Genomic DNA, 26,577 nt, shown 5'->3' with positions numbered 1-26,577 from the left:
ATTTTTCTTAATTTTACAGCTTTAGTAGTTCATACATACATACATACATATATTTTCTTTTCCGCTTTTCCATTTCAGGGTCGCGGTGCTTTAGTAGTTCAGTATATTTTTTTAGTATATTTTTTTTTTCTCCCTTATTTCTTTAAATGTATATAAGGAGAAGTTCATCGGCTCAGTGACAGAGAAACATCAGAACAGCTGACAAACACTTACTGACCTGACTCATGCCCATCACATCATTCTACACTAATAAGAAAACCAATCTACACATAATTTTCACGTAAGTGCAGTATATGGTTTTGGCATAGTTACAGCTAAAGAGAAGTAAACTGAAAAATAAAAATATGTGTTATTTATGTATAAATGATACATACACTGTCAGAAAAACAAAGGTTACTGTAAAGGTACATTTTGATTTCCTAAAGGTTCATACAACCTAAATGGATCTTTAAAAATAAACCTGTAGCTGTAGAGTCCCATGTTTTTTAAATGTTAAATGTTTTTCAGTTTAAACATTGTATTTAGGGTTTTTAGACCCCCAGAAAATTAATAGCAGCCCCATTGTGGATACAGATATTTAATTGAGCCTGTGTGGGCTGTGGGTCTTTCATTTACTATATTTAGTTTACTCAACACAGGACTTAGCTTATGCAATGCGGTATATACTGCTCTTACTGACCCTGACTGAATTCTGATAGCGGGCCAGTCATTAGTTCTGTTTACATTCCCGCAGTCTCTGATCCATGTTGAAAGAATACAATGTTCTTAACTGACCGGTCCTGCAGATATAATATTTGGCTTTTGTATATTATTGATTGGTCTATAAAAAGAACAATAAAAATAAAAAGTTCTATATTTTCTAGAAGCAGGATGGTGTGTGTGTGTGTGTACGTATGTTCGCGCATGTGTGCCTATAAGTGTTAGTGTTTTAAAGGCATGTTGGGTGTCTGTATAGCTGTGTTTATGTTTTTTACTTTATGCTTCAGTGTAGTGTGCGTGTGGGTGTGTATGTGAGTGTTTGTTTTATGGTGGTCTGTCAGGGTGATGTAGTGGTCCAGCTGACAGTTCGCCTCATCTTGACTGTCTGTGTGTGCTCTGTGTGCAGGCTTAATGGCACTGAAGCCTCCTGCTGTTATTGCACTCCACTGAGTATCGATCTAGAGAGCGTCAGAGGAGAAGGGGGAGAGTTAAAGAGAGAAAGAGGGAACAGTGGAAAATGAAAGAAAGAATGAGAAGAAGATATTAGAGAGGGATGGAATTGTTGTGGTACAGTGGTAACACCATTGGCTCCCATGTGAGAGACCTGTGTTCGATTCCAAATCTAGACAACCAGTCTGTGGTACACCCATAAGAGTCCTTGGGCAAGACTCCTAACACTGCATTGGCCTACCTGTAATACCAGTAACCTTGTAAGTTGCCCTGTGTAAGAGTGTCTGCCAATATGAAAAAATGAAAGAGTGCAAAAATAGAGTGCTGAGAGTGGGTGAAAGACAAAGACACAAAGAGAGAGAGTGGAAGGAATGAGAGAAAAATACAGGAGACAGCAAATAGGTAAACAAGGAGTGAGAGATGGAAAGAGATAAAAGACAAGATTAGACTTCTACCTGGACTTGGCCTAGAAAACAGATACGCACTCTTCTTTTTCCTATGGGCTTTTGTAAGGATATGTCATAACAGTTTAAAGCCAGAGGTGGTGATGTTGTAGAAACCAGTGTGTAAATCCCACCCCCTACAACTAGTTCTTGTTCCAAAGCCACTCCCTTAAAACATAAATTTGCATATAGCTTGATACAGATAGCAGAGAACAATACCTCACCTTCAAACTTCATCCTCCTACCTCATGTCTCATTCACATGTAAGAACACCCAAAATCTACACTGTTCACTCTGGTTTGCATTCTGGCTTATTCCAGCCTGTTTTTGTTTGAAAGCCTTCTTGCTCTGTCCATTTTTATTGTTTAGCCATAGCGTCTGCACACCTCTTTTCCCCCAAACTGACCACCCACACATGCATGCAGCATGCGTGCTCTGTGGTCTATATAGAAAAAGATTATTTTATTTATGTCATAAGAATGTTTAATTTACTGATTGTTATTGGGATGAAAAGTATATTGCAGGAATTCTACCAAAAACTCACATATAATACAAATTCAGCTTTAATTTATTATAGAAGTAAATGCATTCTGAAAAAGGCTTCTTCTCTCTCTCTCTCTCTCTCTCTCTCTCTCTCACTCACTCACACACACACACACATATAGAATAGAATGTCAAGAGGATCACATTCAGTTTGGAAGCCAGACAAACATAAATATTTAAAAGACATTTGTTGTGAGCTGGGAGTGCAACAAAAATTCTGGTATGGCTAAACAATTAGCTTAGCACATGTCTGTATATTGATTATGTTGCTAATGAGTTTTTCTCTTTGCCACTATAGTCAGTATATTTTAGTCCTGTCAGCAGTTTGTTTTGTGTGCTAAAATGTAAATGAGCTGTGGATGAGTGTGTGTGTGTGTTTGTAAATGGAAATGAGCGAGTGTCTTGTATCCTCTGGCTGATGGATAACATAACTTTTTTAATGTTCTGTGGGGATCCTAGGTTGGTCCCCTCATGACTCTTTGCTAAATTTTGCTGAAGCAAAATTAAAGGTTCAGGTCAACGTTGGGGGTGATTTTAAGGGTTGAATTTGATGGTATAAAGGACAGAGCGCTATAGCATAAATACAAAGAAATAATTTTACTCTAGGCCTGTTTCCCCAGCTATACACTTTTGGCTCATTATTTCCTGTCATGAGAACAACTAAATGAGATAAATCTATGTAGAATATTTTATTATGCCCAGTAATAGTGAATATTGCCCCAAGACTGGCTGTATGTGTGAGTGCTCCGGGGCATGTTCTTCCCTTAAGGCTGCTTAAGTCTGTCTGAAGTGCTTTCTGAACTAATTGCTTTCTGAACACTTGCAACTGTTTATTGCCAGGAGCAAGAAGCAGAGGGAGGGAGATTTGCGGTCACTCAGGTTTGTGACAATTTCACTACATTTTGGAGTTTAATGGAGTTAAGAGGCAGCTGTGGTAAGATGTCAAGTACATCAACTGGTAAAGGCAGGTAAACCATATGAAACATAACTGTAAACTGTAGAAAAATTAAAATAAACATTAAAATATGTTAATAAATACATTGAGGTGAATAAAAAATTTGTTGTCAAGCAAATGTAATCTTGATGTTGGTGAGGTGGGGGGGGGGTCTCCCCTCTCCCTTTTTTCCACCACATATATATACCAACCAGGAAAACAGACCTTGCTTAGAATGTACATGCTTGTATCTGTTTATAGGGCTTGGCAAATGTCTGAAAGTGTCGATGTAGTAATTATAAATATATATTTCATTAGATATTGTCAGAAGATGTGACTGAGGTTACATGGATTATAAGAAATTTGAAGGGGTGTAAAATATCCATACAGGTCTCCTTTAAAAACTGAACAAAGTCACCCAAAATGTTCAGAAAAAAGACTGAATGTGTGACTGAGAGAACCCTATGCAGGAATGTTTTTACCTGCTGAAGGACAGAAAACATCTTTCTTCTAGGGTAAATGCTTCCTGTATAGGTGTCATGTCTAGTGCTGGTCTTTGTGTGTTTGTTTGTGTGTGTGTGTGTGTGTGTGTGTGTGTGTGTGTGTGTGTGTGTGTGTGTGCATGTGTCATGTACTGTGTTGGTGGTGTTTCTTTTAAAAGCTTGTCTACATGGCAGGTGCACCTGCAATTCCAATAGACCAGTTACATTAACCTCCTCCCACACATGCACACATAAACATTTATTCATGAATGCAAATAAAAACACGTCACACTTCATTCAGTGCAGTAAATCATTGCCAGTCATACTGACTGATAAAATTCTGTGTCCTTGAGACTGGAGACTTCAACCGCCTGCTGGAGTCCCCTGAGGACAGCGGCATTTACCATTACAGCTGCTACTAGACACAAAGACCACTACAGGAGAGCATAATGGCAGCCGTGCTACACCTTTATCTCTCTTTATTGACTGACACAGGTTGCTGTTTTGTGCAGGGTTCAGACTTCAGATAATTATCAACACAGAGACACATGAAATACTGGATGTGTCTCTATAGCTACTATTTTGGTTCACTCCCTGCAGCCTACAGGGTTTGCTGTGTAGGTTAAGCATCATTTTAACCAAACTCAAACATTCTAAAACAGCTTATTGATTATCCTATAGATATACAGGGTTTTAATCAGCAATCATTTTCACTTCTTCCTAACAATAATAATTATATAATAATAATGTTAAAAACAGAATTATTTCAAATAAGCTGTAGGAAAATTTTTAGCCAGCTTGTTGGCATCGTTAGCATTGTTGTCAGCAATGGTCTCAGCCATCAGAGCTATCTAGCGTAGTGTTGTCTTGCAGATTCTTTGTATGAATTTGGCTGTTGCTATCACTTTGAATCACCTGGTAATATATTGCTGTAAAGGGGAATTTAAAAAAAAGTTATGTTCGTGTGAATTAAATATGGTGGTTTGTTATAAATATGAAGCATTGTTGAGCAACTAACATACATTAAATTCTCGTTCTTTCTTTTTTATGTCACAACATAGTCATTGTATTAATAATGTAAATTAACCCGTAAATATGCACCTTTTGTGACATTATGAGGATGATAGAGGTGCATGTCAATTAGAATATCATCAAAAAGTTTATTTATTAACTGTAAGCCATAATCATCATCATGCTCGCTTGAAGTAGATCACTCTGTAATTTATCTGTAATTTAATGAGTCTCACTTTTTTAATTGCATTACTGAAATTAACTTTTTTATGAAATTCAAATTTTTGAGATGCACCTGTATAATGTGGAAAACTGTAAAACGGGTCAATCTAAAAACGTTAAATAAATAAAAAACGAGGCACCAAGTTATGTGTTTTGTAACTATGGTTTTAGTAATTTTGAGTAAATTTCTGGGTTAAGCCCCTGACTCATCTCACCACTAGGATCGGTTCACCAATTCGGATCGGTTCTAAAATGGATCATTTCTTATCAAACTATTGCCTACAAATTAGTTAACATCTTAACAATTTAATAATAGAGTTTTAACCGATTATATATGCAACCCCGTGAGATACAGCTGAGTGTTACAAATAGGATGAAAGATAGGATTTGTTACTTTTCCTCAGGGCTTCCTATTTTTACATTGTAAACATTGTATAAATACTTAAATAAATTAATGAAGAGTGAAAATGAATAGAAAATAAAATCAATTTTTATTAACTCCACAAACTCCACACATCAGACACAAAATCTCAAACTTCTAAACTTGACACAGTAAGTTGTTTTTGGGCGTACACATTTCTCCTGTGGTCTCTTTTCTGTAATAGAGTGTGGATATTCATTAATGATTAAATATTTAAAAAAGAAACTGGCACTGGGTATTTTTCAGTACAGAGTGTAGATGTACAGTGTAGACTGGCAGGCAGTAGTTGAGTGTTAAGCGTGTAGTGCCGCCTTGTGTTAAAATGAAGATATTGTTGTAGATTAACATGCACAGAGCTTCTCTGCCTCCAGGGGTCAACAGTGATCAATTTATTATATGCCGTGTTTTTGACAGTGTTTCTTATTGGGTCAGTGAAGAGCCACCTAGTATAACAGAATACACCTTATCGTTTTTATTATTTGTTATATGTTAGTAAACAGAAATCTGTTTAAAATAAATGAAAAATTACAAACAAACAAACAAACAAAATAATAGAAACAGGCTCATACTGGGGCAATTTCTACAGGGAAGAGTAGTGGTTATAACCTTCTCAATAATAATAAGTCAGCCGTAACAGCTCACTGATTGATTATATCATTTGAATAATTGGCTTTTGTACCTAGGTTTGACATTATGTTTTTGCATATTTTCCAAAGATTCCAGCAAGGGCGTAAAGCCATTTACAACGGTCCTGTTCAACAACGTTAATTTTTAATCCCAGTTTACTCCACTGCTCCTAAAGAGTACTGGCAATCAACCATGAGTCAGGTATTGTTGTTTATACATCACTGTCAAAAGATCTCAGTAAAGACTTGTTTGTACTGGCTTGGTTCTGTACATAAAGAATGGTTCTGCACTGTTTGAACTGCTCGACTTAAAGGTGTGAAAAAGTGACTTTAGTATTATGCTAATTAATGTCAGATGATTTATCTCTTCCTTAACACTCTTCCACAGTGATTGACATCAAGCTGGACAAGCCTCAGGAGCCCCCAGCCACTGAAGGGGGCTGTTCCTGTTAGTAGCCTACCACCAATCAGTCAACTTCATTTACTCCACCTGCTTGTTGTGTTGCTTCCTATTGGTTAGCTTCCAGTTGAGTTTTTAAAATTGGATATTTGGCACTTGCATTTGACCATGAGTCCCTGGTTGGAAACAGTGTTACATCCATTTCAGTTGTAAAATAGTGTACTTTATTAACAAAATTGCCAAAAAAAATCTTACAGTTTTGAAAAGAAACAGTGAAAAAATCAACAAAACCAACAAAGTCAAACCAGAATCATAGGTGTTTTTTTTTTTTGTTTGTTTTTTTTTTTGCTTTTGTTTTGTATTTTTGTATATTCAAGGAAAAGCTCTAAAAGAAAAAAGACAAGTTGTTAAAAAACTTTTTGCAAGAATGAGAAAGACTGTGATGGATGGGAAACCAGACAATTAACACTGGATAAAAAATACAAAGTTAGCATGCATGCAAGACTTATCATTTTATTGTTGTTTTAATATTTTTATTCCATTAGATCTGTCATGGTGTATGTGTACACAATTTTAAAGATGTCCATTTGAATCCTTACATACACCTGTGACTTAATGCACTGCGTCAAGATTTACAGTTTTTGTTTTGTTTATGTTCTGTGAGTGTTTTCGTGTTCTTGAGGTATCTAGATCCATCTTAGAGGCCCTAGACTCCAACATGCCATTTTAGAGCCTCTGTCACATCTTTGGTGAAAAGTCCTGGTCTGTACATTGCAAAACAGGAAGTTTCTCTCACATGTTGTGTCATATCTTTTATTTTATTTTTTTTTGAAAAAGTGATTACTGATTTGGGATTTGGAAGAAGTGGCGGACGTATAGAATCCATACACTGTCTGCTGTTATGAAAGGGGCACATTTTGAGTATGATTTCTTTCACATTTGTAAGATCTGTCATTATTGTAGTCTACTTCAATTTGTCAGGCCTGAAGAGTTGATTTCTCAAAAACACGTCACTGAATGATCACTGAACTCTGACATTCCTGTTCCTAAATACAAAACAGCAGACCAGATTGCACATGTAGGCCTTTCCCATGCTGATGTGGTGTAGTCCAGTTTCATTGTAATTATAGTGTGTCATTTGCTTCTGGATGCTCAAAATAACAGTAGTTGACTAAGAGTCATCGTTTAGTTGTAGGTGTTTTCTAGGCTTGCCTTGTTCAGGGGCACACTGTGGTCAGCTCCTGCTTTTACTTGATTTTTTATGTATTTATTTGTTTTCAGGCCAGTAAACTGTAGTCTACTGGCCATGAGGTCAGACACATGAGCGGTAGCATACACTACTTAAACTTTGTGTGAACCTTAAATGCACTTTTTGAAGAAAAGTTGTACATGGTATAAAGGTTGATGTTGGATCTAATAGCCAGTCCTACATTTCACTGTAGTGTAGTGGTCCCTGAGAATGTCCTTTCAACTGACCCATCTGTAGAGCTGTGTGAACACAAGATAGGACTAAATGCTGAGAGCAAATGCTCCCTTTCAGTCTTTTTGTTTTTTAAATGAGCCAAACCTTTGTATGATCCAAGAGCATTTCTCATAGTTTAACTTCATATATGGAAGTAGACAGGGCGTTCAGCATATCCTTAAAGTAGATTGTTGAGGTTTGGATGTTCTATCATTATTGTTCAAGAGGAGCAAGCTATAACGTGATTTCGTTGAGATTAACAGGCATTGTCTGTAAGTGGCTCATTCCTCACTGTATGACCAGCTCACATCTGCCCTGTTCTGTAATATAGCGCCTTTTAGTCAAAATGAATGCTTTCTAATTGGATTGTCTGTACTCTGCTTCTCTAAATGCTTTTACTGACATGCCTGGCTGCCTTGTAGGAACCCCACGCCTCTCACACTACCAAATGGAAGGGAATATGGACTGAACAGAAGCTTTAGCTACATTTTACAGCTAAACATTCACACAAAGGCACCGACTGTGAAATATCATATCTGCACCCATCCACTTGTGATGTCACCTACAGAAGAGCACAGATAACATCTGTTCTGTGTTGTCATTAATATGAAATCTGGGTTTTATGCTGTATTTTTTTGTTGTGGTTTCTGGTGCCTTCAGATATTATTGAAAGGCCTAGAAACGTACACCTTAGTGGTATGCTAATAGTTGCTAATAGATAGTAGAACTGGGATGTGAGAGTATTTATTGGTTGATTGATTAACATTTGATTTCGCACCTTGTGACAATTTGTTTACATTTTTTAACCTACTATTTCCCTTCTTATTTTATATTCCACCATCAGTTGAAGGCTATTATCCATGTAGAGAAACCCTGCTATATGATTTTAGCATGAACAGGATGTATATAGTCTTAACCCCTTATGAGGTGTGTACCAAAACAGCAGTGAATATGTGATTTGTTCATTCTTCTGTTGGCACAGTAGTACACACCATCCTTGGCGATATGTCTGTGTGTAAGTTGGGTCCTGCTTTAAAGGGTAAGGCCATTCCTAGTGTAAATGTTTTGACTCAGAGGAGCGAGACTGATTGATTCAGGGCAAGCTCTCCATTCACATTGTACATAGATCTAGCATGTCTGTCCAAATCGATAAAAATCAATAAAAAATGTCTTATTACCTAAAGGGCATGACTGTGTGTTTTGTTATTGTTCTCACAAATTCTCAACTCACCCACTTAACACTACAATGAAAATGAAAGAAATTCTATATTATTAGGAAAATGTGTATGAAATAAAGCCTTAATACATTAGACATAATAAAAAAACTGACAATCTAATCGCTTGGTCTACAATTAAGTTTTCTTTTTTTTAATATATTTGCATGGGTATGTTTTTATTATTTCATAATATAACAGATTATTTTTTCAGTTTCAGTTTAGTTGTTTTTTTGTTTATAGCCCTATGCTAATTTTGACTTTTTATTTTTTTTTTTTTTACTTTTTACTTTTTACTTTTGACGTTGCATTTCCCTGGATTGTGATAAACTGATTATCCATTCATTTCTTCCTGGGGAATAGAGAATATAATTTTATATCTTATTGATCTTATTTTCTGTGTAAATTTCCTTCCCTACTTTCAGTCAGTCTTACTTTTCAGTCGCAGTGCAAACAGATCTGCTGCACACTTCATAAGTAAGTGAACTACATCAGGAAGTTATGTAAAACATTATTGTCTTTAAACGTGTTGCAGCATGATGCAGAGAACACAATAAGCAGACAAGCCAACAGGTTGAGCAGGGCCACAACTGAAACTCTGTCGCAATATGCTTTTTCCCAGCTCTACCTCTGAGCGCTGTTTGAAACTTGGCTGGTAAAGGATTTTCAAAACCAACAAGCATGTAACTTCTGGGAATAGTGTGACAACTGAATGGTTTGTTCAAAAGAACTTCCTAATGGAAATTCGTTCATTCAGTCATTGTCTGTAAATGCTTATCCATTTCAGGTTCACCCACCTGGATTTACTGGGCACAAGGCGATCACACACTCACACCTGTGGACATATTTGAGTAGCCAATCCGCCTACCAATGTATGTTTTTTTTAAGGAAATAAAATAGTTTAAATAAATTAAGTTCAAACTGTTTCTGGAGAAAGATCTTACTTATTTATTTATTTTGTAAAATATATAAAAAGAGATTCTGTGAATTGTTCATTCTTTTGAACCTTTATTTTACTGACAAAAATACAATGAATGATTTCATTTGCATTTTATTTTGTTTAAAAAAAAAAAAAAAGAAAAATAAAAAGGGATTGGCTGCCTACCCCACACTCAGATACAGACCAGATATCGAGAAAATTCTCAGTCTTTAACGGCAAAGATGGGTAGTGAGAGAACCGTCAAACAGATCATAAATATGTTAATGAATTTCATTTTTTAATTTTCAACGCAAGACTGCAAAATATTTCATTCTTTGACCATTTAATTCATGAGAAATCTCAGTCAGTTTAGGGCAAGAATGGAAACCACTGTTGAATGTGAATACCCTTTGAGACCCTAGATAGCAACGCATGAAAACCATTACACTGTTGTGCTAAATATTGCCACATGGTCTCAGGAGAACTTCAGAAAGCTATTGTCATTTAACACAGTACACTTCTGCATCAAGAACTGCAACCTGAAAATCTTTTACTCAAGGAGAAAGCAATACATCAACTCTTTGCAGAGACACTGCAGAGTTGTTTGGGCTCAAGGTAATATCAGATTGTCTGACAGATGGTTTAAAAATGTGCTGTGATTTGTGAATCCAAGATCCAGCTTGTTTTTGGAAGAAATGTATGATAAGATCTCTGTGCCTAAGTAAACCATTAAAATTGTTGTCAGTGAAAAGTGCAAAAGCCAACATCTGTCATGGTATTGGGAGTACATCAGTGCATACAGCATGGGTGACTTACATTGAGATACAGTTGATGTGGAGGTTTACAGTGCCCTCATTTTGACATAATTTCTCAGGAATTCCATCTATTTTTCAGCAAGATAAATCCAGGCCTCATTCTGCATTTGAAACAATATAACAGCTTCATAGATATATAGTGTGTGTATACTTCATTAGTCTGTCTGCAGTCCCGATCTGCCTCCTATGGCACATCATGAAGAGGAGATTAGGCAATCAACCAACCCAGAGCTGAGCAGCTGAAGCCTTGTGAATGGGCAAAAATTGCACATGCAAAGTTTTAAATTTTACTATCCATAGCCCCTTAAATGGAAAGTTTACGATTGCGGGGAAATACAGTTTTCTCTCATTTGTTTATGTTCAGAAGCTCAGTATTTTTTTGGTGGCACAGTATGTTTGAGGGGAAAAAATGAATTGTTTGTATGTGACTGAAGTTTAACTTGTCTGTAAGCTTTTATTTACCGTACTTTGAATAAACACAGAAACTCATTTGTAATTTGAGTTGTTTAGTGTTGTAGTAATCTTTGGTCTGTTTACTTTTAGGCAGTTAACTGTCTCCCAAATTTAAAGTTATTTACACCTTAAGTAATATGTAACAGCAAAAATAAACCAGTATTAACCACTTAGGAACAGCAATAGAGCAATATCCCCATCTAAAAAAAATCAATAAATTAAAATCGTGAATGTCACCTTTAAGTTTTCATCAGTTGCTTGTTGTTATTGTTGTTGTTAATGGAGTGTATGAAATGGCAGCAATGCCAAGATTTTAGAGCCACACTGTGTGGCTAATGCTGTTTTCACTTGGTGTGCACTGCCTTTCCATACACATTCAGATAACTTTCCAAGGCATTTTTAAGGAATTGTTTGATATCTCTTTCACTTCCGTTATCTATTCTTTATTTTTGGAACATCAGACTAGCTTTTATTTTTCTTTTTTGGCCTTATAAGCGTTTACAAGGAAGCAGAGGAAAGTTTTTACAGCAGTCTCCAAAGAATTTTTGCAACATCTGGAAAAACACTTGAACAATGTATCACACCACACTTCTGTCTTGTGTAGTTAGTGTTTGAAAAGTGTCTAAAATCCTTTGGATTGGATTAAGAGCATCTGGTACAGTATGGACAGGTCAAAAAAGCGGCTTAGCTCACATTGAACTTCATACCCCTCTGTGTAAAATAGAGGACAGATGCTTAATGAAAACAGCTCATAATCCATTTATACAGATGAACGGCTGGTGTTTTGTTAGCACACTAACATTAACATAATAGTGCAAAATCTCTTTTATTTTCAGCCAGTGTGTGAGTCCCCAGTGAAAAGTCCCTTTTGACAAAAATTGCTCAGTATAGATTTTGTTTGTTTGTTAGTTTGTAAGTTTCAATTGATCTATTTTTTTTATTTAGAGCCAGGTTTTAAATCTGTAGTACCAAGCATGTCCTGAAGAAACAAAGAAGCCCCAACAACCCCCAAACCATAATCCTCCTATAATATATTTGTATATATATTTCAGAGATCCTTTGTTTAATTTCTTGTGGCACACTTGATGCCTTGCACTATTTCCAGTAACTCCACCTTCAAACGGATTTTTTCCAAATGTTTGAGCTGTAACCAGTCAGTCAGGTTGATATGGGCATTCACTGTGTTTTAATGTGAAATGTTTTGTCCTAGAGAAGCCTATAGAGTCAGAAGGGTTCACAACAATGTTAACATTGTTGAATCCAGACAGCTGAATATTTTAGTGCCTTTAGATAAATGATAAAAGATAAAACCTAAATGACAGAATCATTTGCAGATATGTTGCCTAATTTGTGAGATGTAGTTTTTAGATAAGGTCTGTTGTTTTTTATCCCTGCATGGCTGGTAACAAAAATATATTTAAAAAAATATTTCAGAAATACAGTTATTTTGGCATTATTATTATAACACACTAAACATATATGTAGATTTATGTAGCTTCACTGGGAATTTTGTATAACAAATTAAATGTTAGTATCAGGAAGTATAAGGCTGGAGTACGGGAAATCTAGTCTGAAATATTATTTCCTGTAAAACTAGTCCAATAGTTTTACTCTATTGAGATTTGCTTTTCACCAACTACAAACAGATTTACAAGACTATTGTACAACACACTCTGAGTGACTTAAATTAATTTGTCACGTGCACAGTGTTGAATCATCAGATCATTTAAGGGATTACAGCGAATATGTTACAGTGTCTGGAGTTGAACTTACTCTAAATGCATTAGTAAAAACACATTTGTTTAGCTGTTTAACAAATGCATTTCTATCTCTCTTTGAAATAGTTGGTTACATTGGTAGATGTTACCACAGTAAAGCAAATCAAAACTATTGAAGTTGCTGTTGTTGTTAATGCATTTAATACAGGCAATAATTTATAGGGTTGTCAGAATCTATATACAGTTTGTCTCCTTTCTCCTTTGACACTTTCATATCAATTCACCCTGAATGATTGTTTACCTATTATTTGAAATGTGCTAGTAGTATCAAAGAATTAAAAGTCTTAATTGTGTTAATCACAATGGTGTTCTGTGATTATTCATGATAATCACAAGTTAAAATGCTATAGTTTTCTTGTTTTTTTTTTTGGAAGGTAGATATAACTAATAAATATGTAGAGTGGAAAACATGACAAACTGGTTAGAGTAAACCATCCTTTTTTTGATATTTGAATTAGAATGTCTGAATCTGAACTTTTTCAGAAATAGAATTAGCATCAAATAAGGAAACTCAAAAACACAAGCTTTAAATGCGAATTGCAGCTCGCAGCTCACAGCTCAGACAATGAGACATCATATGAGAGAATGACAGTGAGTGAGAGTTTTTATGAGATTAAATCAATATATCTGCAAAAAATTGTGTAACCTACCTGCTGAACTCAGCAGTCGCAATGCCCAATTAATCCGCAATACATCCCTTGGATGTGTAAAACAAGTAAAGTTTGAAAGGAAGATGTGGCCAAATTTGGTTAAAAGATTAATTAGCTAAGTAGTAAGCCCAGTCAGACAAATTTCATTTTAGGGCCTATACTGTATTTTATACCAACCCACACTGTTCCCAGAATTCAAATTCATTACAAGTTATTCTGTTGAAAATTAACTATCTATTATGTAACAAATGCAATGCCTTGAATTGTGGCCCACATTTAATTTCACATATCTGTTATAAGGAAGAGCAATTCCACTGAATTGTATTTAAGATAAATTACAAGTGAAGTCTATCTAGAGCAGGTTGGTGGTTATATATGTTATTTTTAATCTTTATTGCTTGTTCTCTGAGACTTTTTATTAACTTGTTATTATCAACACTTATGAACAACATTTGTTTTAAGTAAGTGCAAAAACCTCTGGATTATATTCAAATCCAGTTACAAGCTGTAACAGCAAACACTAACCCTGCCCTTAACTGTTTCAGTTCATGCTCCACAGAATGGGAAAAGTATGTTTTATAATGTGTTTGGTACACATTACTACTTCCAGGCTACAAGGTGTGAGAATAATGACAATTTCATAACTTGAAGAAGAATCATAGAAGACAATGACTTAGTTTTAAATGTACGTTGTAAGTTACTGTTAATTGAATGCAGTTAGCCCCATGGACCCTATCTATATAGCTATTTTGCTATTTTGTTTTTATTTCAGTGCCTCTTTCAGTTGCATTTAAATAGTAATTATGTGACATAGCCATATTCAATATGTTGTTTTATTTTCTAAAAACCCTTGGCTACTCAATTGTGTAATCACTTGAGGTTTTCATGCTGCCGATAATTCAATTTTTCTTGAAATTGGTCATGTTTTGACCAAAATTTTACCAAGCACCTGTTTTTTTTTTTGTTTTTTTTTTTCATATTTATCAATGTACCGCCTTGAAATCATATTCCCACACACAATAAAGAATTATTTAAGCTTTTTAGTTTATATTTGGTGATCTAATGCAATGTTATTTGATGTGAAACCTACAAAAACTTAAATCAGTAACAGGAATATGATTTTGCTGATGACTCAAATTTTTCTGCCCGGATGCCTTTTGTAAACCCCCAGAGACAATGTGGGTTGATGTCATGTAAGTCAAAACGAAACTGAACGTAAACACTGTTATTGTCCTGAGGATGATTATATTACAATTCATTATTCACAGTAATCACAGTAATATGAATCATTGCATTCAGTTTTTATTCACAATTAGTTTAGTGTCCCAACTTTTTTGGAATCCGGTTTGTAGATTATTCTCAGTTATGATTATTTTACAATTATTTATGATAAACATAACACATAGATTTTGAAGGAGCACCTTGTTTTTTTAGGTGGTTTTTCAATGAGTTAATGTCCATATTAAGCAATAATATCATGTGACTTTTTTTTTTTAACAAAGGCTTCATTTTTTCTGTTTAATGAATAACTGTATAATAACATTTATACTTGTCTTCTTCTTACTTCTTCTTATTATTGACTTCTTCATATCCTAAACTGTTATGCACACCCTGCTCAGAAAAAGGTAGGATTTTAAGGGGATTTAATTATACTTTTTTAGTTCGGGAATTGAAGATGCTAATAATTAATGGATGCTAATAATAAGTGGAGATTATAAAATTTAATAAGATTTTTGCCCATTCTTAACTATTTTTGCTTGCTTTTGTTTGCACAAATGTCTGTGATCACCTTTCTCTGATTCTTCTCTTGATGATGTGCAATAGGAGACAGATCTGCACTGCAGGCAAGCCAGTCAAGCATACACTCTGTCTGCGAAGCCATGCTGTTTTAACACATGCAGAATGAGGTCTGGTATTGTCCTACTGAAATAACCATGTATGTTTTGGGAAAAGATGTCACCTTGATGAGAGCATGTCTTTGTAAACACAAATATATACGTATCTCCATATCAGTGGTACACATTCACACATGTGCCAGGGGCATTGATGCACCCCCCCCCACCTTTTCCAGTGTTGGATTTTGCACTTTTTATTAATTCATTCATTCTCTAATCCAGTTCATGCTTATGGTAGGTCAGGAGCCCACACAGAATCACAAGGTGCACGGCAGGGTAACAAACCTTGAATGGGGCGCCAATCGATCACAGGGTGGTGAGAAGAACACACCAAACTCCTCACAGCAGATTTTGCATCTATTTTTAACAATAACAAACTGCATGGTTCCTTTCATCTTAATCACAGAATACTCAATTGTCCATTTCAACCCAACATTAAGCTGTAAAGTGGACTCATCTTACTACAGGACACATTTCCACTATCTTTTGGACTATCAGGAATGAGATTTTTTACAGTTTTTCTGCCTAGATTTGACATATGGCTTTTTCCGTGTGTAAAATCTACAGGTTCCATTCCAAACACTTTTCCACCAATGTAAAACCTGTTCCATTTCTGTTCATGCACAGTTTTTAACTGTTCTGCTAATTTTCACCAACGTAAACAGATCCCAGAGCCCAAAACATCTATAAGGTTGTCAGGCTTAAGCTCAAGAAAGAGCACAGAGACTAAAGAGTTACAGCAGGGGTGACCTGTTATCTGCTGTCTGATATAAAACCAGAAATAAAAACAGGAAAATGGTTTGTTTTCTGGGGCTGTGGTTTGCACAACTCCGGTGCATTCACTATGAACTGAACCCACTGTAAACAGTGAATATAAACCATGACTGTTTCCTGCTTGCATCCATTTATGGCAATATATTTATATATGACTCTATGAAGCTTGGTAAAGCCTTGATTCCCATGGAGATAATTTGATCAAAAAGAGCTATCCTTTGTGCAGCAGCAAACTGTTATGGGACAATTGTTTTTGCCAATATGTATCATAGTAGCATGGCAACTTCTGATGCAGTGCTGTCTGAGGGCATGAAGATCACCCACATTCAGCTGTCATTTCAAGCCATGCCCTACACAGACTGAGATTTCTCTAGATATTCTGAAACTTTTCATGTTATTATATTCCGAATTCTTTGAGATCTTGCATTGAGAAATTGGCTTGTTGGGCAGTTTCTCACTAAGTTTGGCAAAAAGTGATGAGCCACAAACCATCTTGACTATAACAACTGAGCATTTGCATTTTACATATATTCCCAACTATTCTGAAAATGAATATAGAGTGTCTTTATATATAGATTGAATGGATGAATGGAAATATAAGTCTCTCTCTGCCATTGTAGTTTCATGGTCAGTTTAGGGATTTTGGCATTTAATAGAATCTATATGATTAAAAAAGCTCAAATTAATATTTTTTAGCTATGTATATATTTGGTTTTATACCAGCTTCACAGGTCTCAAATGATTAGCTGTATTTTTTTAGTTACATGTGTCCAGAATGATTAAATTAATATCCAAATTTCAAAATTTTTCACAAGTGGGAATCAAATGTTAAGGTGGATAAATTGTAAATTAAAGTGTGTTTTAAAACATTTAATGACTTTACACTTAATGAATGTTAAGTGTCATAAGAATTCTTCAAAATGAAGAATAAGTTATAAAAAATCCTATATGGTATAGTTTGGATACATTATATTGTTTGAATTGTTTTTTAATACTTTAAATACACATTGTTAATTAAGTTGTATATAAAAAAAATTATTCTTGTAAGTGATTACAAACTTTTGAATTTTTAAATGAGGGTTTGCCCATTCTTATGGTTGACCCTGAGGTGTAGGTTTTCATATATTTTGTGTGCTGCTGCAACAAAATTTGTTTCATTCCAAACAAGGAAAGCAACGTAAATTATATTCACACTGAATATAGCACCATTGGGAGAGAATTTCGCTCCAGACTTCACATTTGAGCTGCCTTACCCAGTGTCTGGCTGTCAGGCCTTGATCGTGGCCTGACTCTCTCTCTCTCTCTCAAGAGAAACCTCACAGATGGCAGTGTTCACTAGACACCCTTAGCATAAACGCTTCAAAGGCGTTATCATTAATTCAACAAAAAAACACAGAGGGGGAGAAGGGCAAATGGCAAGTTGTTGAGCCCAGAACACCTGATTGAGCTGAAGTGAAAAAATAGACCAAAACAGAAGGACTGTTTCACTGTTTTAATCTACAATAATTTATAAATAACATACCAACGTAAATAACTGAAAAATAAGTTAAAGAGGTTTATCTGGAAACACTGGGGTGCAATTAGAGTGAGGGGAGGTGGGGGGGGGGTGAAGAGTTCTTCCTCAGGAGGCCATCTGTTCACACTGCTCCATGTTGCATCTGGGACGCTCTCTCTCGCTCTCTCTCTCGCTCTCTCTCTCGCTCTCACTGTGTTAAAACAGCTGAAGCAGATCCCGCAGCAGCAGCTGTGAGGGATTATGGGTAGAATGGCTAATGAGGAGATCCCCGCAGATAGAATGGCAGAACCCCGGCTTGTTGCTATTCAGGCAGAAAATGTGCCCTGAGAAGCGCACAGCCAGGAAGAAGTCTTTGGGGTCAGGGTCTTTTTAGACCCCCCAGCCCACTGTCCACTGTGTCTCTCCAACGCTCCCTAATCCAAACCTGATTGGCACATGGCAGGCCATTTTTAAATGACAATGGCTAAACAAACAGAGAGAGTTTTATTGTGAGGAGTGGTGAGGTCACGCTTTCAAAACCCTTCCTCCCCCGAAAGCCTTCGCCAGGATTTCATCTGCCTACAAACAAAAAACAAAAAAAACATTAGCATATAATCAGAAGTGTAGCAGATTTGATAACAGACACAACATCAGATGCTATACTTTCTAAGGTATTCATCTTAAAACTTAAATGTCAATACAATTTCCCTCTCACTGCAAATATAGTCAATCGGTCCAGATGTTTAGTTTATGTTGTGTGTCTAAGATTACTCCTTTAGATTTATGCTGGAGGTTTCGGGCTAATAGTTCAGTAATAAGTATAAAGATATAATCTTAACAATTAGTATTGTGCAAACTGTGTGACTAAGTCCTTACACAAGAACTCATGTACTTTAATATTATCAAATAGACTGGTTTATGTGGTTTCTAACACTGTTTGATCAAGTTATATCTGTTCATATATCAGTACATTGCTAAGCACAGCTATACAGAGCTAAGCAGAGTAGTGGCACCTGTCCTTCAGATTAAAATTGGCTCATATATATATATATAATATATTCGAATGTTGAGTTACAATTATACGTTACACAAAAAACACTTTTAAACTTATTTATACTCCTAATAAAAAATGTGTATGCATTGGTCTGAGCCTTTATTTATTGGACCTCACTCATATTTCTAAAGTTAAGGGGTGGGCCAAACTGATGTTGAGGTGATTTGATTAATGAGCCATTTGTCAGTGGTCTCTTTGTTCTGTTTATTTACTCAGCTTTTCCCTTTCTTCACACATCTGCCCATAATTTTAACTGGACCCCAGCTCAAAAGTGTATTACCAGGACAGTGCTGTCCCAGCTGTAAGGCTACTTTGTGAAAACAGATGCTGTTCAAAACAATACATTAACAAAACTGAACCTGAATGCCATTCACTATATAATCATATAGTATGTAGTCAAGTAAACAAAAAGGTGGAGATGCTGTTTGCATAATGTCTCTAAAGTCTCTAATGCTCTGAATGGTCAAAGAGGAATTCATGATTGAGTAAATGCTAGACTGCGAAAGATATTTTCCAGGCTACTGGGATAAACATGAACTTTAGTGAGATGTTGAAATGCACTGATTGCTATACACACTATTTTATGCTGTATCATTAGCTGGAGCAATCAGACAGATGGTATGCAGTTAAGTGCAATGTTAAAGAGATTAAGAAGAATACTCACACATTGCATCCAGGAACAATCCTCTCCTGGGGCTGCCTAGAGAAGTTCAGTCTCTTCAGGAAGGATGGCAGCCGTAGTTTGGGTCGATTTTGCTTGGAGTTTGGCCTCAGCCCACTGCCAGAATAACAGAAAGCAAAGAGAATAGGGTTTGAGAATGCAAACAGTCTTTGGTTTCCTGCCTATGATGTTCAATGCAAAGTTGTTAAAAGATTTTCAAAGTAAACAAGAACGTTGGACATGTTTTGACAATAGCTATACAAAAAACAAATGTGTACAATGTATCCCTTACCCCAAAAGAATCAGTCAAAAGAATGAGAAATATATAGCAAATTTTTAGCTACGTAAAATGCACTACAGAGTTGGTTTTCCCAGACAAAGATTAAGCTTAGTCCTGGACTATATCTTCCTCTCGATGAAAAAATCCAGTTCAAAATGCTATGTAGCCTAAGATTATGTTTAAAACTTAATGCACATATATTTTCTTTAGAAAAAAATAAACAAAAATAGATGTTCTGGGGCATCAAGGTGATGATGATGCCCACTGCCAAATATGAGCTAGAACGGTAAAAACCCTCCCGATATCTTTGGGATTGTTTACAAGTAGCACCATTTGCTAAAAAGGTAATGAGCAGTTGTGCAAAAACTTTTGGCCACTTAGTTCAAGGTGTCAGACACCACGTGGGCAAGTCTATTTGATGTTACTAGATGACATGAAGTGTGTGATGATACTGGTATGCTGTCTGCACACTGCCCTTTCAAGTACCTTCATAGCCCTGTACTTTAGCTTCAGTGTAAATATCTTCAGACTGTAAACATATTGTAAACATAGACTGAAGGCTTTTGAGCTAGTGAGTTTTTATGTAAATGTTTCTCTCATTTATCCTGCTCACCATTCATTCTGTGCTGAAGTTATTGCCTGTTCTGTGCTGCTAATTTCCTCTTGCTCCAGGCATTCCACTTGCTGCTCTTGCTCTTGTTCCTCAGGTATGTAGTCCCATAGACTACTGTTGACCCACAACGCTTCCTGCAGACTGAGGCCTCGCCGCACACAGGACACCTGACGGCACAGAGGACAGCGGACACTCAGCATAGTGCTGCGCTCCACCGCCATGGTGTCCAGACAGGCCGAGCAGAAGGTGTGGTTGCAGAAGAGCATTCTGGGAACCCGATCACTTCGGGAGTAGCTGTGGTAGCACACTCCACACTCCAGATCTTCACACAGAACCATGGTGAAACACTTCCAGGGATGTTGGTGGAGGTAGGTCAGCAGAAGCTCCAAGACAGATGTTTAAAGTGCCTTAATTTGGAAAGGATGAGTAAGAACAGAGCTGTTGATATCTTGAGAAGGGATGCAGCTTTTATCTTTTACCTAGAACCAGAAAAATTGCAGAGACTTTCATCAGATTGATAGTGATATACAGTAAAATATATTATCAAGCACTGAGCAAGTCTTAAGCAATTGTATACAGCCAGTTAGAAGGAGAAAATAATATTTATTTATTTAACATGTAAACACAGCATCTGTCCTTCAAACTGTGTGAAAATTACATTATGAACGGCTCAACTGAAATGCCCCCAATTTTTTTTTAAAAAAAAATCTTCGTACATCGACTTCCATTTAAAGGTCTTTTCCTTCTCCTAAAAAGTTACAATTTTAGTGATTTTATTGGACAGTGATTATATACTTAGCAAAATCATAAACAACAACATCCACATTTAGGTATAATTCCATGTTCATAATCGTATTATTTTTGGCGATTTACTGTAGTGATAATATTTCTTCATCTCCCAGGTTTAGTCTTAGAAGTGAGTTGCAGTTCTCCTATTTCAAGTAATCACAAACACATTCAGTGATAGAAAAACCTGTGAAGTTTTAAGTGGCTTCAGAAAGAGTGTGATTGTTTGTCTTAAGGTGAAACCTTTCTGTGTTCATCAGATATTTATTTGCAATATATTTTCCATTGTACTGAAATATCCCTTGAAAATGAATAGTTTGTTAATGACTGTTTTGAATTAAATATAAGACTTAAGCACAGTGCTGTTGTTGGTTTATTATGTATTTATTAAAATTTTCTAGATATACCTCTTCCCTGAGGGTCACTCTAGATGAACCTAAACCTTCTGTCTTATTCAGATTGACACCCCTCGCATACGTCCAGTTGTGTGCTCTGTATTAAATGTCGGTGAAATCATAATTAAATTCAGGAGCAGATGGCAAGTCTGTTATCTGCACTGCCCCTGTAGAGCGTTTACCATTATAATGCTATAGCTGCCACCTGTTAGTTCAGAATTATTCATTTGATTTTGACCTCTTGGAGGAAACCTTTGACCTGTTCTGGACATTCACAAACACACACACACACACACACAAAAAAGGAACGAAGTGCTGTACTACAGGACAAACAATGTAAATGCTTAATTATAAAAATTGTTTACTAAATCTAAACTGCGAGGCTTATGAAAGTACTTTTTTTTATTCAAGTGAATAATAATAATAATAATAATAATTGTATTCTTATATAGCGCTTTTCTAAAACCCAAAGACTCTTACAATCAATGGTATAGAAACTTTCAACACAAAAACAATACAGGTTCAACAATTACAATTATCATTTAAATGATACCTACACCAAAGCAGACTCACTCTTGGACATTGTTTTAATGAGAAGTCATGCAGAAAAATAATATAGACTTCATGGGCCAAACAGCTTACATCTAACTCGAACCCAAATGTGAAACACCATTAACACTTCACTTCAGCCAAGAACAGGTGAATAAAACCGGCCCATTGTACCGAATTCCTCATTTTTCTGGGCTCACCAAGCCATTTAGTTAATTCAAAGAAGCTTCCACTTTTCTGATGTCCTCTAAAACGATGCACAACTTTTAACTCTAGCAGACAAAAAGATACTATTAAGATGTCCAAGTAAAAGAGGGATCAAAAAGGTAATGGAAGATAATGGACTACTTACAGCAGGGTGCTGCTAGACCAGCCGTCTGTCAGATGATTTTCTTCTTGCGCGCTTCCAGCAGTGGTTTGCTCAAGCGAGAGCTGTGTGTATGTGTGTGTGTTTGTGTGTGTGAAGCTGCTCTGGTGTCAGTGTGACAAACTGTTACGTGTTTTAAAGTCTCTCAGCTGTGGGGGCAGTGCGATAGCCTCCGTCACGACAGATTGACAAAGCAAACAAAAAGGCATGAGGACAGGCTGGTTTATAGGTAAATTGGAAGGGGTGGGTTTTTTCTTCAGAAGCCCATAGACATCCTTTGTTGAGGTTTTGAGACAGAAGCAGGTGGAAGTGTGTGTGTGTGTGTGTGTGTGTGTGTGTGTGTGTGTGTGTGTGTGTAAGTGTGTGTGTGTGTGTGTGTGTGTGTTGGGGGTTGGGGGTTGGGAACACCCACTGGTCCAACGGCCAACTGATCCACATAACACAAACACAGCATTTAGAGACTTCTTAAAGTGCTATAAAAATGTTTTTTAGGTCTGAACCCTAAAAAAAAATACATTTACATTTTTTCCAGTACAAATCACGTAAGATGTGGGTTGAAGTGATATGGAATTTCTCGGGTAGTCTTAACATGCTTTCACAGAAACAAGTTGGATGAGAAATCCAAGTGCGGGTAAAGAATTGTCCCCCTGGGCAGATACTGGTTAGTTTTGTATTGAGGTATGGCTTATGCCTTGCAAAAGAAAAAGATTAAATAAAATGAAAAAAGTTGCTGTATAAACATAGAATATTCCATGGAAAGGGATCTTAACACAGGTAAGGCCCGCAACATTGTCTAAACACAGTAATGCATGTTTTTGTAGATTAACACTTACATTTGTGTGTTGATCAGTCAAAACATTATAGCATTATAACATTATATTGCAAAATGTAAAATTATATATTATATATTGCCTGTATATATATAAATATATACAGGCAATATATAATATATAATTTTACATTTTGCAATATAATGTTATAATGCTATAATGTTTTTACTGAAAAGTATTAAATAATTTAAGCCTCAGTTATAGGAAATTGCTCAAGGCTTTATATTGTTTGCTTATTCAAATGTTGTACTCCACATATATCCATAAGCAAATCTTAATTCTGGGATTTCAGCTGCTTTAAGGTGTGCCCATTGCTAACAAAAAAGCATTCAGTTGCACAGCGAGTTTGTATAATCTCCACTGAAAGGCTCTGCCAATAGGAAATTCTGGAGTAGCTGCACATGAATTTAAGGTCACCATGCTAAACCCAGTTGTGGACCACAGCATAGCGCTGTCATACAGGGGATCTGCATTTCTGTGGAGTAATGGAGCACAATCCAACATCTGTGGGATGACATTTATGATCAAAAACTCATCACCCAACAATAATACCTGAACTTGCTTATGTTTACTGGCTGAATGCAATTAAATCTTCAAATCTTGAATTATAATGTTAAACATTCCCAAATGAAAAGCTGTTTATTGCAGCAAATGGTGGAGGCTCCCTGTTGATACACTTGATCTATGATTGTTAAAAGAACAGGTGTCAACAAACATATGAACATATAGTATAACTGAACTTGTTTGACGGTACGTCTTATTTAGTGCGCACTGGCTGCTTGTGGCAGGTATGAAATGAATTCATTGTTCCTTTCAATTATTTTGCTAGTCTCAAGTTCCAAAGCAAGCACCCGCAGAGTGAACTGTGTTGCCCTCTGTTGACGAGACTCATTTACACACATTTCATCATTTGGCTGAAAGGAAATTTGGGAATGAAAGAAAATGATATGTAATTTAATGAAGACTATAAACACAACTGAAGACTTATGGAGAGAGATTAGTCTCAAAATACTTTATAAATGCGTAAATGTTAATCCAAAAATTAAACACAAGTCACAAATATGTTTCACTGTTCACAAATGAATACATACTACTCTGTGTTTCATGGTCTGCAATTTGTACAAATGCAGTTAAATTCATAAATGTATGTTTTTGAGTTCCATAGATATATAATAATTTTATGCGAAAATAAATAATTTATTTCAATTTACATTGCATATATTTGTAAAGTCACTGTCTATGGAGCTAAATCGATGGCATAAGTATTTGAATCTGAATTTTGAATATTTGAATATATTATATCTGAATTATTTTTGTATGGCATTTGATAAACTTGAAATTTTGAGGTGGCGAAATATTCAGATTTGAAAACTTGGAGTTGATGGTAGATTTTTGGGTGTGAGAGAATGGGTCATGTGATACTGCTGAGTTTTTTTTATTTAATCACCATAAATGAGGAGACAAGAACTCCAAGCTACAGCTGGATGTTGTGTTCATTCCAAATTTTTCAAAAATAATTTACTTCCACCAGTGGTTGCCCTCTATCCTGTAGTGAATGGTAGATTTTTGTGTGTGTCTGAATGGGTCATGTGATACTGCTGAGGGTTTTTTTTTTTGTAATTGAATCTGGATGTTGTGTTCATTCCAACTTTTTCAAAAATAACAAATTATTTCAACAAGGTCAGGGTGAACCCCCAGTGGTTGCCTCAGCTCCACTCCGCTTTGCCTGTCAAATGACCAGGATTCTCAATGATGGTAAAGAAAAAATAAGTCTGATTTTCTTAAATATCTGACTTTTTGTTTTTTCGTCACCATCACTGAGAATCCTGGTCATTTGATAGGAACCTCTGTCTTATTAAATTCAAATGAATTTTTACTTTGCGTGAGCCTTTTTCCTGCATGCCTTAAACTCTACGCAGTGTGAGCAGGGCCAGTGGGGTTACCCACTGCAGGTACGCACCATCCACTGTAGCCAGAGTGGCTAATTGGCCAGCCCAAATTTGTCTCATTCTCTACCCACTCTGGGCCAGAGTGCATCACTGGTTCTGTATGGACCAGAAATCTGAGCACGAATGAGGTTTTTCAAAAGATAAGAAGGAGAATGACACTTTTCCCACAGTCAGGAACACCACAGTAGACCCTATGAGTACACTGATGAGCTCAGCTTTTGGGAAATGGATGAAAAGGGGAGCGTTCTCTGCTTATACTTAGTCTGTGGAATTCGTTTTCTTTATCACTGTAGAATTTTCTTAAATATTGTTTTTTTCTTCACCATCATTGAGACCCGTTTCTAATATTTACAAGAAAAAAGTGGTAGAAGTCATTTTTATTTTTACCTGAATCTCAAATTTCTCAGCTCGTTTACTGTGATAAAATTTTACATGCTCCTATACCCAATACATTTGCATTTTTCATATGGTCTTGGGGTCAGTTTGACCTTTGAACACAGAGCCCACACACATACACATGTAAACATGCCCACACACATACACTACCATGCACGCTATATAATATCAGTATATTTCTGGATGTTGTGGCAATAACAATATTGTTGATGATATAAACAAAACACTGAAAATTACTTTTATTAATTTCAAGAACACACTAATGCAACAAAATAAATGTTACATTAATATTGATCATATTAAATATTTTTTTATATATTAAAATAAAACTACAAATGTAACAGTTTCAATTATTCTTGAACTATATTAACAATTCTATATGAAAAAATGACAAAAGAAGTTAGTAAACATTTGCTTATTTTGTGAACAAAATAAGTGAAGACAATACAAGGGTAAATTAAACTGAACTAAACTTCGTGCACAACAACGAAGGGGTCAGGGGGAAAAATAAAAAAAGACAGGGCTCGTCCGGGATTTGAACCCGGGACCTCTCGCACCCAAAGCGAGAATCATACCCCTAGACCAACGAGCCATACACTACACCGCCTTCAGATCTTATAAAGGCCTGATATAAAACACAGGAAACAGCCGATGTTACACTGTACATATTATATAAAACGTATTACCGTTAAATGAATGTTAGAAATACTAACTTATACTGTAATAAAATGCTACTATATATCTGTAGGCTTTACATAGCCACCCGATATTATTTCTTCAAAGGTGCCAGTCCATACTTACGTTACACCAGCAAGAAGGAACAATACTATATATAAATACACACACACAGATTATAAGAATCATTACACACGTTACTGAATTACATTATTAGACGATACAAAAATAATGGGCTCGTCCGGGATTTGAACCCGGGACCTCTCGCACCCGAAGCGAGAATCATACCCCTAGACCAACGAGCCACGTGGAATACCCTGTAATTATAGTCTATAT

The 26,577-nt window shown here is 36.0% G+C and overlaps 2 protein-coding genes and 2 non-coding genes across 4 annotated transcripts in view; 1 reads left to right on the top strand and 3 right to left on the bottom strand.

Moving 5' to 3' along the window:
• rab6ba (RAB6B, member RAS oncogene family a) overlaps positions 1-8,869 on the top strand; it is a 114,466-nt gene extending 105,597 nt beyond the window's left edge. Inside the window, exon 8 of the mRNA XM_066666197.1 lies at positions 6,220-8,869. Coding sequence (XP_066522294.1) covers positions 6,220-6,284 — 65 coding nt within the window. The 3' untranslated portion in view covers positions 6,285-8,869. The remainder of the gene's footprint in view (positions 1-6,219) is intronic.
• Positions 8,870-17,719: 8,850 nt separating this feature from the next.
• im:7152348 (uncharacterized protein LOC559250 homolog) lies at positions 17,720-22,511 on the bottom strand. Its single transcript, XM_066666705.1, has 4 exons — positions 22,377-22,511; positions 20,295-20,773; positions 19,405-19,518; positions 17,720-18,265 (listed from the first exon to the last, which is right to left on the bottom strand). The coding sequence occupies exons 2-4, from the start codon at positions 20,630-20,632 to the stop codon at positions 18,220-18,222; spliced, it is 498 nt and encodes a 165-aa protein (XP_066522802.1). The 5' UTR covers positions 20,633-20,773; positions 22,377-22,511; the 3' UTR covers positions 17,720-18,219.
• Positions 22,512-26,086: 3,575 nt separating this feature from the next.
• On the bottom strand, positions 26,087-26,158 carry trnap-ugg (transfer RNA proline (anticodon UGG)). Its single transcript has one exon. It is a non-coding gene; the product is annotated as a tRNA-Pro (tRNA).
• Positions 26,159-26,474: 316 nt separating this feature from the next.
• trnap-cgg (transfer RNA proline (anticodon CGG)) lies at positions 26,475-26,546 on the bottom strand. The gene has a single exon. It is a non-coding gene; the product is annotated as a tRNA-Pro (tRNA).
• Between the last annotated feature and the right edge of the window lie 31 nt (positions 26,547-26,577).

This window comes from Hoplias malabaricus, chromosome 3 (genome assembly GCF_029633855.1).
Source record: "Hoplias malabaricus isolate fHopMal1 chromosome 3, fHopMal1.hap1, whole genome shotgun sequence".
In the NCBI taxonomy this organism is placed as follows: domain Eukaryota; kingdom Metazoa; phylum Chordata; class Actinopteri; order Characiformes; family Erythrinidae; genus Hoplias; species Hoplias malabaricus.
This window is presented reverse-complemented; position numbering and strand designations above follow the sequence as displayed.

Excerpts from the sequence above, each read along its gene's own strand:
- im:7152348 (XM_066666705.1), bottom strand. The coding sequence starts at position 20,632 with ATGGTTCTGTGTGAAGATCTGGAGTGTGGAGTGTGCTACCACAGCTAC. Across the intron at positions 19,519-20,294 it reads ACTTCAGCACAGAATGAATG|TGGGCTGAGGCCAAACTCCA; the intron begins GTGAGCAGGATA and ends TTATTCTGGCAG. Across the intron at positions 18,266-19,404 it reads ATTGTTCCTGGATGCAATGT|GCAGATGAAATCCTGGCGAA; the intron begins GTGAGTATTCTT and ends TTTTGTTTGTAG.